We start from the raw sequence: 11,688 nt of genomic DNA, 5'->3' as shown, positions 1-11,688 counted from the left end.
ACACAAATAAATAGAAAGATATGCCACACTAACAGATTGGAAGAATTGATATTGTTAAAATGTCTGTACTACCCAGAGCAATCTACAGATTCAATGCAATCCCTATCAAAATTCCAATGGCATTTTTCACAGGAATAGAAAAAAACAATCCTAAAACTTGTATGGAACCACAAAAGAAAGATCCTGAACAGCCAAAGCAATCCTGAGAAAGAACGAAGCTGGAGGCATGATGCCTCCTGATTTCAAACTATATTACAAAGCCATCATAAATAAAACAGCATGGTATGGGCATAAAAACAGACATAGATTAATAAAACAGAATAGAGAGCTCAGAAATAAACCAATGTATATACGGTCAATTAATTTAAGACAAAAGAGCCAAGAATACAATGGGCAAAGGACAGTCTCTAATAAATAGTGTTGGGAAAACTGAACAGCTACATGCAAAAGAATTAAACTGAACCACTATCTTACACTGTACATACAAATTAACTCAAAAAGGATGAAATACTTAAACATAAGACCTGAAACCATAAAACTCCTAGAAGAAAAAAGCTGGTAAGCTCCTTGACATCAGTCTTGACAATGATTGTTTGGATTTGACACCAAAAGCAAAGGCACCAAAAATAAATAAATGTGACTACATCAAACTTAAAAAACTTCTACACAGCAAAGGAAACCATCAAGAAAATAAAAATGCAACCAACCAAATGGGAGAAAATATTTGCAAATCATATATCTGATAAAAGATTAATATCCAAAATATATAAAGAACTCAATAGCAAAAAAAAAAATCTGCTTTAAAAATGGACACAAGATCTAAAGAGACATTTTTCCAAAGAAGACATACAGATGGCCAAGAGGTACATAAAAAGATGTTCAACATCACTAATCAGGGAAATGCAAATCAAAAATATGATAAAATATCACCTTTTACCTGTTAAAATAACTATAATCAAAAAGACAAGAAATAACAAGTGTTGGTGAGAATGTGAAGAAAAGGGAACACTTGTGCACTGTTGGTGGAAATGCTATTGGTGCAGCCACATTGGAAAACTGTATGAAGTTTCCTCAAAATATTGCAAATAAAACTACCACCACCCAATCCAGAAATTCCACTTACGGGTATTTTTCTGAAGGAAACAAAAACACAATCTCAAAAAGATATATGCACTCCCATGTTCTTTGCACCATTATCTACCATAGCCAAATATCAGAGCAACCTAAGTGTCCATTGATGGATGAATGGATAAAGAAAATGTGATATATATATAATAAAATATTATTTGGCTATAAAAAAAATGTGCCATTTGCAACAACATGGATGGACCTTAAGAGTATTATGCTAAATGACGTAAGTCAGACAGAGAAATACAAATACCATATGATCTCACTTATATGTGGAAGCTAAAAACAAAACAAAACCTCATAAATACAGAAAATACAGAGAACAGATTGGTTGTCAGAGGTGGGGGGCAAAATGGCTGAAGGTGGTCAAAAGTTACAAACGTCCAGTTATAACATAAGTCCTGAGGATATAATGTACTGCCGGGTGACTATAGTTAATTATATTGTATTGTATATTTTAAAGTTACTAAGACAGTAAATCTTAAAAGTTCTCAAGGAAAACAATTATAACTATTTGTGGTGATGGATGTTATCTAGACATTGTAATCATTTCACAATATATACGAATACCGAATCATTATTTTGTGCACTTGAAACTAATATAATGTTACGTGTCAATTATATCTCAATAAAAAAGAAGTTAAAGTTATGCCAAGAGATGCCTCCCACAGGCTCATTCAACAAACATGTACTGAGTTCTTATGTTGACCCAGTACCCATACTGGCCATTGGAAACATCGGTACAAAAATAAACAGCCTTTATCTTCCAGGGGTCCATGATTATAGCAATTTCTGCTCTTCTGATCCTCATACATTGAGTGTCTTAGGCATAATAGCTGACAGTGAAGCAATGCATTACTCTTGCCTGGCTCAAACTTTAAGGAGAGATGCAAAGGGCCTGCACGTCTTTTGTATCTTATATGTCTTGTATTTCCTCCAGAGTCAAGAACAGGAAATGTGTTGCCCAAAAATGTTTGGGGAAGATTGTTCTCAAACAGGTTCAGAGGAAACACAGCTGCTGTGAGTTTTGGATGCACTTCATTGATCATGGCCTAAGGCCATGAAGAGCCCAATAAAGGCCGGAGCACAAGAATGCCAACCAGATCCAAGCCTTCCTCTCTGGCACCCAGCCATGAAGCTCCTTTTTCCTATCTTTGCCAGCCTCATGCTACAGCACCAGGTGAACACAGGTAATGTGGAGTCCTGGGTTTAAGTGGGGTCAGTGTGAGGAAGCAGGGACTTGGCTGTCCAAACAAAGCGAACTTACATAGATGCTGGAAGATGAGTTACCCAAAGAGATGGCTGAAGAGTCTACCTATTGCATCAATCATGTGCTATCCCCCACGCACAGGCCCTAACCCCAGACTGTGACTGGTGGGGACACACCAGGAGCTAACTACAGCAAAAGCAGGGTGTTTTTTGTGTGCTCAGAAACTTCCAACATGTAAAACTGCCTTCCTACCCTTTACGTAGCTATCAGCTGGGACTCAGCCCAAGTCTCCCTCATTTTTGTTCTATTTCTAATGTAAACCATCTCTTGAAGCAAAGGTTCCTATAAGTTTGTGCTTTCGTGTAAAAAGAGAAAGTTCTTACTCTCATGCTCAAAATATATATATATATATACTTTTTTTTTAGGATCCAGTAAACAGGTTTACGTCTTCCATCTCAACTTTTTCCGATTTTTATAGAGTTTCATCCCTTCTCTCACCCTTGTCTTGCAAACCACAAAATTACCCATAAGAGCATCTAGGAATACATGGTGGCAAAGGCTAACCCAGAGGGCTGGCCATCATTTCTTGAAAAGAAGAGAGAAGCATTGAGACTTATTTCAGAGTACAAGAATCATTCAGCTATTTGGAATAATTGGCAATATGCCAGGGAAGGGAAAGTGAAAGAGTCAAAGATGTTTCTAGTGTTTTTATCTTGAGGCCTGAAGAGAAGGGTAGAAATATAAGCAAATATGACTGGGTCATCTTGGGTAAAGCCACTCAGCCACCTGGGGCGGCAAATTCCACCTGAGTGTTACAGGGTTAATCAGTGTAGCTGCTTGAAATATAAGAATTTTACTGTTTGGTCTTTAGTGAGAAACAATGTTGAAATGGATGTGAACATTAGATGCTGCATACATCTCTTGATATTTATGGAAAATCAGTTGAATTGTTAAGACGAGTGAGGGAGAACTTTCTTGATTTGGAAAAAAAAAAAAGATGAGAGACATTGGGATGGAAAAGTCATCAAGCCTGAGGAAGATGAGGTACTAAACTGAGCAGGCAATTTAGAGCAATAGATAACAATGTGAGAATTATCTTGATGGAGATGAGGTTAAGGCTAAGATAATGAATAAGACCTCTGAGGGACAGAGCGTCCAGAGAGGCTGAAAACAATAGAACACCATGCCTCAGGAACCACAGGTCAAGCGATTATCGAGGAGGGCGAGGTCATGGAACACTGGGTTTGGCAAGAAGCCAGCACTCCTGAAAGTCCTATTGATTCTCTTTTGAAATTCTTTCTTGGATTTGTTTTATGGCAGATTTTATAGACTTTATTCCTGTTGGTATTTCCTAAGATTATGGGGTGAGATGGTGATGCCCTACAATTGTCTAAGATGCTAAATTGGAGGTAGAAAATCCTATCTGAAAGCAAATAATTGGGTTCCCTTTTCTCCTTTCCTCTCTAGATTTTTAAAGTGACTCAATGAGGGGAGACAGGGTGGTTATTTTGGATTTCATAGGAGTAACAGAGACTCTCTTGGCCTGCCAGCTGCCTCCATCAACATCCCTAAGCCCTGTACTTAAAATTTAGCACTAACAAACTCCCTCTTACTCGATTCCTCTCCCTTCAGCAGTTTTAAGATCATATCTAGTTATTAACCTTACCCCAGTGTTTTTCTCTTTTCTTTGTGCAGAATTCATTGGCTTGAGAAAATGTTTAATGGGTTTAGGGAGATGCAAAGACCATTGCACCGTGGGTGAAAAAGAGGTACAGAAATGCAAGAAGAAAAAATGTTGTGCTGGACCAAAAACGGTTCAATTGATAGAAGACTATTTGCAAAATGAAATGTTCAATATATTTGACAAGAAGTCCCAAGAACTACTAAAGTCTACTGAGAATTTTAGGGCTGTGAGACAAACAAAATATCCTATTGTATATCTTCCCCCCAAAATCAAAAGCCCTCTTGCTAAAATCAACACCATCATCTCAAATGCCAACGCTGTGAAATCTGCCACCACCAACCCCATGGTCTCAGGAAAGATTACATACCCTGCTACTTCTAACAAGAGTGACTCCAAAAAAGCCAGAGATTCCGCCACTGACTCCCCACCACCAGCACCACCACCATAGACACTGCTGACACCACAAGCGGAGCTGGAGGAAACAGATGAGCAGGAATGTTGTTCCTCCCCTTAAAAAACCAAGTTCCTCTCTATCTTTGCTATCTATTAAATGAGACATAGAGCTGTTTCCTCTGTCGTGAGTCATTCAATAAATAGTGTTTAAGCACCTACAGTTTACGTCGTAATGTTATTCTCACAGAAGCCTCACAGAGGAGAAAGAGCTGGAGAGGGAAGGAATTTTAGTTTACATGCCTGGGAGAGAGAGCAAGCACCAGGAGTGGTGACTACAGCATTGAACTTGGCCCATGGATGACCCAGATTAGGCCTCTGTAACAAGGATTTATGGTTCTCCTATGGTATTCTTTTCTTGGAGCAACAGGAAGGAAAATATCAGGAGACATTTTCTTTTTTCATAGATTTGGGGGGAAAGGCCCATATGCAAAATAGAATATGGGTGGACCAAGTCTACTTTCTCCACAGAAGAACGTAACTTGATTCATGGAACCATTTAAGATAAAAACATGGGGGGATGGGGAAGGGAGGAGGGAGTCAGAGAAAAGGTGTAGTGAAGCGGTGCTTCCAACAGGTACAGAATGCAGACTGCAAATGTCAACCACGTAGGTAGCTCTGAATTTTCTAGTAGCTACATTTTAAAAAGTAAAAAGAAATAGGTGAAATGAATTTTACTAATACATTTTATTTAATGTGATAAATCCAAGACGTCATCATTTCCACATGTAATCAATTTAAAAATTATTTGAGACATTTTGCATTCTTTTTTTGCACTAAGACTTAGAAATCTCATGTATATGTTACCATTACAAAACATTTCAATTCATATCAACCACTTTTCAAGTGTTCAATAGCCCCGTGTAGCTAGTGGCTACCATCTTGGACAGCCCAGGTTGGAGAATTCTGAGGGCACCAGTAGCTACAGGATTATTAGGCAAAGGGGATACTAATCTAGAGAAGACAGCCATATTTCTGAGGGCTGTGGTATAGAATTAAGTATAGAAATTCAGGTCTGATGTTCCTGTGCTAGCATTCCGGTTCTGGCACTTTTTGGCTGTGTGGCCTTGAACATATCACTCATCCATATATGAGCATCTATCTATTCAATCATAAAATGGAAATGTAAACATTATATTATATCCCAGAATCCACCTTCCTTATATTTCAAGTCACACTTCCTTTTACTGCCCAAATTGTAATGGCACAGACCCTTATTCTAATGTTTTAGCATATTCCTCTCTGCCACATATCACCTCCATCAATTTAAAGACCATCTTTCCTTCATCTACTGGTGTCACCCTAAGGAAGGCAGATTTTTTCCACCATGTCCTACAGTGATGCTAGAGTACAACTTTAAATTATATTCCTGGAATTCTTTGTACAACAGGTAAGAGAATCACTTCACAAAAAATAACTTCGCACAAAGAATAACTTCAACTCCTGCTATATATGTGTTCCCTGAAGAACCCCAAGTATATTTTATGGGCATTCAATCCCCTCCCTGCTACAGCTATTTGCCAAACTCCTAAAAGTCCAGCTTACCTGCCCACAGTTAGAGTGCTGTCTTCATTCCCTCCCCGCAGAGAGAAGAGAAAGTGTCTTTCTCACCCAAGGTTAAGGCCTTCTTCTGAATCCTCATTTCTGATCACAGAACTCACCCATCTCTTCTCAGGATAAGCGATACTGAGGAATATCCTTTTCCTTCAGGGAAATGTCACACCCACTATAACAAATATGGTAAGTCTCCAATATCTGTTCTCCCCTTTCACTCCAGTAATAGAACCCTTCTAATGTCAGTTTGGCCTGAGACCAGCCAGAGGAAAGGCTATATTTCCCAGAGAGAACTGGCCGTACTTCAACGCAGAGAGGCCAAGACTGGCCATCCAATTATGCATTAATATTCTTAGTGAAAACATCAGACTTTCCATTTGAAAGGTAAACAGAGGCCTTTCTTTAAGCCTTGGAAGCCCCGCAGTGACTGCAAGCTCTCTCTTGGGATTCACCCTAGCACGTCCTAGTGCAATCCCTGGACTCTGCCACTCAGGGTCTATGAGGTTAGGATTCACCCTGGCACATCCCGCGCTGCCCCTGAACCCTACCAGTCAGGAGCTGTGTGACTCCTAATTTTTTAACTTCTTAGAACCAATATTAGAACCCAGCGTGATCAAATTAGACATCCACGGACATTCCACTAACTAACCAGCACTGCTTCTACAGAGCGCTTCACAGTGAGTCATTCATAAATAAATAAATACATACATACATACATAAATCAACAAACTGCTACCTTACCCTGAACTATGTATGAAGCTGAATTCTTCCTACTTTTGCCAGGTAGCAGTTTAATCCCATACACAATGATTATGTTGCTCCTTATATGACAGAGAAAAAAAGAGGGCAGGGCTGGAGAGGAAAAGAGGGTTTGAGGGAGAATCCTAACTAATTAGAAGACCTTCCTTCTACTGTCCACATTACTTATAATGGCCCAATTTCAAGTTCAGAGCTACTTTGAAAATATGATTTATGAACATGAGTTGTCACATAAAAATTGTAAAGTTTGAGACTTACGAGTATATGTAAATTAAGTTGGCCTGTAAATAACCTAAGATGACAGAGAGAAGGGCACTAAACAAAGCTATAGATTAAAATTTGGGAACTGGAAAAAAAAAAAAAGGAAGAAAAATAAAAAGGAAAAAAAAAGTTGGGAGCTAGAGATAATGTCCAGGAAAAAATGTTAATTTTAATAAAGTAAAAGCGATCTGTCTATAGCTGAGGCTCAGAAAGTAGGATGGAGTATGGAGGGTCCTGGAGGACAAAGGAGGTACACAACAGCTGGCGCTGCTTGTCTAGGCTCCAGCACGTACCCAATTGAGTGGGTAAAAATTTGAGCAAGAAACAGCCTCATTGCTGGCTTGTCTGTTCTCTACTCATCTATTCAGAAAGCCAGAGGCTGTTCTGGCCTGCCCTGCTCCTATGGAAGACAGGGATTGACAAACACTAAATGAGCCAAGGGCCATATTATGGACTGGATTGTGTCCCTCAAAAAAATTTCATGGGCCAGCCGAGAGGCACGTTGATTAAGAGCTGGCTTGGGACACCAGCTCTGAGCAGCAGGGTCCAGGTTCAGATCCCACATGAGGACCAGTGACACTGCCCTTTACAGCTAAGATGGTGAACAACAGCTTGACCTGGAGCTGGGCTGCTGTGAGTCACCAGCGACAGCGTAGGCTGCAGCCCCTGCTGCAGTGGGCTGCCATAAGCTACTGTGCGTGGCTGGCAGCCAGTGTGAGCTGCCAAGAGCCGCTGTGAGCGGCCATCCAGAGATCTGCCTCACCTGGGAAGAGCACAATGCTAATACCAACATGGGCCAGTGAAACGACGTCTTCCACAACTAGACTGAAGAGCAAAAGGACAGCAACTTGTCTGTTCCCCTTCCTCCGATTCCCCAGCACTGTTCCCCTCCCCCAATTCCCCAATAAAATCTTTTTTTAAAAAAGAGAGTTTAATCTTAAAAAACAAAAACAAAATTCATATATTGAAGCCCTAACCTTCAGTATGGCTATATTTAGAGGTAGGCCTTTAAAGAGGTAATTAAAGTTAAATGAGGGAATTGGGTGGGCCCTAACACAATATTACTGGTGTCCTTGTAAAAGGAGGAAGAGATACCAGGGGTGAGCATGCACAGAGGAGAGACCGTGTGAAGACACAGAGAGAAGAAGGCCATTTACAAGCCAAGGAGGAGGCCCTAGGAGAAACTAACACCTTGATCTTAAATGTCCAGACTCCAGAACTGTGAGAAAATACATTTCTGGATTTTGTTATAGCAGCCCTAGCAGACTAATACAGGCCATAAAGGAGATAATATCCTTTTCCTCCTTTTTTCTAAGTTCTGGGTAAAAAGAGGAAAGAACAACAGATGCTTCCTAACACACCTTGAGACTCTGTCTTCATTCTGGGCTTGTCCGTAACTGGCCCTGGGCAAAGGTAAACGACCTCAGTAGGATTTAATACTCAAGCCCAAGATATCAATTTATGTGAAGTCATGATCAGCCATGGCTATATATTGTTAACTATAAGAATAAAACCCACAGAATGTATAGTGCAAGGCAGCAAGCATGGAATTATTTAAGTGTTATCAAATAATTTTAATTTTTCGGCCAGCCTAGTGGCTCAGTTGGTTAAGAGCTCACTCAAGAGTGCAAGCTCTGAGCGACAGGGTTGTCGGTTCAATTCCTGGCCCGAGCTGAGCTGCCAACAGGTGGCAGGATGACTCAGCTATAAATTAATTAATTAATTAATTAATAGTAAGCCTTGAAATCAGAAAGTGAAAGTCTTCCCACTTTGTTCTTTTTTCAAATTTGTTATTATTTTTTTCCTTGTTATACAAATAATAAGATCAGCTTGTCAGTTTCTGACAAAAAATCCTGCTTAAATCTTGATAAGGATTGTGTTAGTCAACAAAGCATAAGAAGAGATGCCCAAATTCACTGGTAATCAGAAAAAAAAAAATCAAACCAACAATGGTATTGGTAAAATTAGAAAGCTGGATAATGGTACATGTTAGGGAAGATGTAGGAATATACAAACCTTCAAATACTGTTTGTAGAAGTATAGACAGCTCATCTTTCTTGAGAACAATCTGTTACTACTTAGTCAAATTCACTATCCACTTATATTATGACCCAAGAATTCTAGTCTTCAATATACTCCAGATACTCTTACCTAAGTCCTAAGAGCACTACATTGTGAGCTGAGATGTTATTGGTACTGGAAACACCAGTCTAAGGCAATCTGAATAGCCCTTCTGGAGTAGTGGATCAGTAAAATCATATGGCTGCTCACTTTAGAATACCACACGTAAGTTAGGAGCAAAGATTCAACATACACATAACTATGTGGGTGGGTCTTATTTATTATGGCTCTGAGTGAAAAATGAATCAGAAGCCATCTATGTAAACTAAATATATATATGCAGAAAAGATACATTTAAAAGGACTTGCAGGGCCGGCCGAGTAGCGTGTTGGTTAAGAGTTGGCTTGGGACGCCAGCTCTGAGAAGCAGGGCCCCGGTTCAGATCCCATATGAGAGCCAGTGATGCCGTGCCCTCTACAGCTAAGATGGCGAACAACAGTTTGACCTGGAGCTGGGCTGCTGTGAGTCGCCAGCAATGGCGTAGGCTGCAGTGGAGCTTGCAGTGGGCTGCCATAAGCTACCGTGAGTGGCCGGCAGCCAGCATGAATGGACGACAGCCGGTGTGAGCTGCCAAGAGCCGCCGTTGAGCCACTGTCCAGTGGCCGGCGACCGATCTGCCTCACCAGGGAAGAGCGCAATGATAGTGAAGCGATGTCCTCCACAACTAGACTGAAGAACAAAAGGACAGCAACTTGTCTGTTCCCCTTCCCTGATTCCCCAATAAAATCTTTTAAAAAACTTGTAAAAAATAATCAATAAACTCATTAGAACAAAAGGGAGGGGAAATAGAATAGGGGATAGGGTAAAAAAAACACAAATGATTGAAACAAGAGATGGATCCTGCACAGACCAATAATGATTCTGTCATGTAATGGAGGAGAGTGATCAATTCAATGGTTGAGATTTAAAAAAAAAAAATCGTGGGAGTGAAAGAGGTGAATACTAAGTGATAGAGTAGCTTGTGCTGTAGCCCGGAACTGCTGGAAAGCTTTTGCCAGCTCTTGACCCTAGTAAAATCTTAAAGGCACAGGCCAGAGAACACTCTCATATGCCTCAAAAATTCTAATTTTAGCATATGTGCTGCCAAAGCGAGCACTCAGGTTTCAACTTTTGAGCACAACAGAAACTAACACATAATCACAATGAAAGTACCATTTGATGCTAACGGTAAAATCACCTTGGCTCTAGAGATTCTGTGCGTCTATCACAAGGAACCTCTTATAACGCTGAATTCCACATATCCAAGGCTTATCACTGATGCATTCTAACTCTCAGAGAGCCTGAGAATTGAAAATTGATCCTGGTGAACAAGATCAATAAAGAGAAGCTCAATTCAAAGGTAACCCGATGAAATACTAAGTGCTCCAAAACAGTACCAAAGGGTATTAAAGAGAGAACAGCAACCTGGAAGAAGATCTGTAGAAAAGCAATATTGAAAATGAGAATATTTAAGAGTGACAGAGCATTTCTGAAGTGCCAGGTACAGTACTGAGGACTTAGAATGTATCACCTCATTTAGTCCTTACAATAGCACTATACATATTATATAAGTAATACAACTGAGGCTTAAGTGGAACTGCTGAAGGTCACAGATAAGTAGTAGAACCAAGACTTGAATCCAACTCTAACATCAGAGCCCCATAGTTGCCATGCCACCTTGACTCTCAGTGGCAACAGCTTTGGAGCAGGTGCCCAGTGCCAGTTATCTAACAAGGCATCTACATAAACACCCCATCTCATACTCTTAACAATGGCTTGGAAGAAGCTCTAGAAGATTTTATTACATCTGCTGGTGACCCAGTGTAAGGAGGAGCGAATATGCCTATCCTAAAAGACCTGGACAATTCCCGTAATTGCCACATTTAAGTGACCTGGTTAGCTCACACTTAGATTCCTGCCTTTACTCCTGGCCACCACACTATAAAAGGAACTTAGAGGAGATGAAATTAGAGTACAGAATAGGAGCCATGGTAATGAAAGTACTAAAATATTCCCATTAAGAAACACATATTCTTTATAAGTCAGAAATTCAGTGATGATACCTCTCAGCGCTCTCATTTTAGGAGATGGGAAAGAAGGGGTTAACAACAGTCCTACAATCAACTCTCTCCCTTTACCAGGAATGCTCCTGGAAAGAAAGAAAAGAATAAGTTGACTCCATCAGATGCCCTTTATTTTAATTTATTTTTTTTTAAGATTTTTATTGGGGAATTGGGGGATGGGAACAGCGCTGGAGAATTGGGGGAAGAGGAACAGACAAGTTGCTGTCCTCTTGTTCTTCAGTCTAGTTGTGGAAGACGTTGCTTCGTTGGCACCATTATTGTGCTTTTCCGGGGCAAGGCAGATCAGTCACCGGCTTCTGGACGGCCACTCACGGCGGCTGCTGGCCACTCATGCTGGCTGCTGGCTACACACGATAGCCCATGGCAACCCACTGCAGCAGGGGCTGCAGCCCACGCCGTCGCCAGCGACTCACAGCAGCCCAGCTCCAGGTTGAGCAGTTGTTTAGCATCTTAGCTGT

The 11,688-nt window shown here is 40.5% G+C and overlaps 1 protein-coding gene across 1 annotated transcript; it reads left to right on the top strand.

The window, feature by feature from the left end:
* Positions 1-2,260: 2,260 nt before the first annotated feature.
* Positions 2,261-4,470, top strand: DEFB129 (defensin beta 129). Its single transcript, XM_019645712.1, has 2 exons — positions 2,261-2,318; positions 4,034-4,470. The coding sequence occupies exons 1-2, from the start codon at positions 2,261-2,263 to the stop codon at positions 4,468-4,470; spliced, it is 495 nt and encodes a 164-aa protein (XP_019501257.1).
* The last annotated feature ends 7,218 nt before the right edge of the window (positions 4,471-11,688 follow it).

Source organism: Hipposideros armiger, unplaced genomic scaffold (assembly GCF_001890085.2).
Source record: "Hipposideros armiger isolate ML-2016 unplaced genomic scaffold, ASM189008v1 scaffold_94, whole genome shotgun sequence".
NCBI classification, from domain to species: Eukaryota; Metazoa; Chordata; class Mammalia; order Chiroptera; family Hipposideridae; genus Hipposideros; species Hipposideros armiger.
Note: the sequence above shows the minus strand (reverse complement) of the source record. Positions and strands in the feature narration are given on the sequence as shown.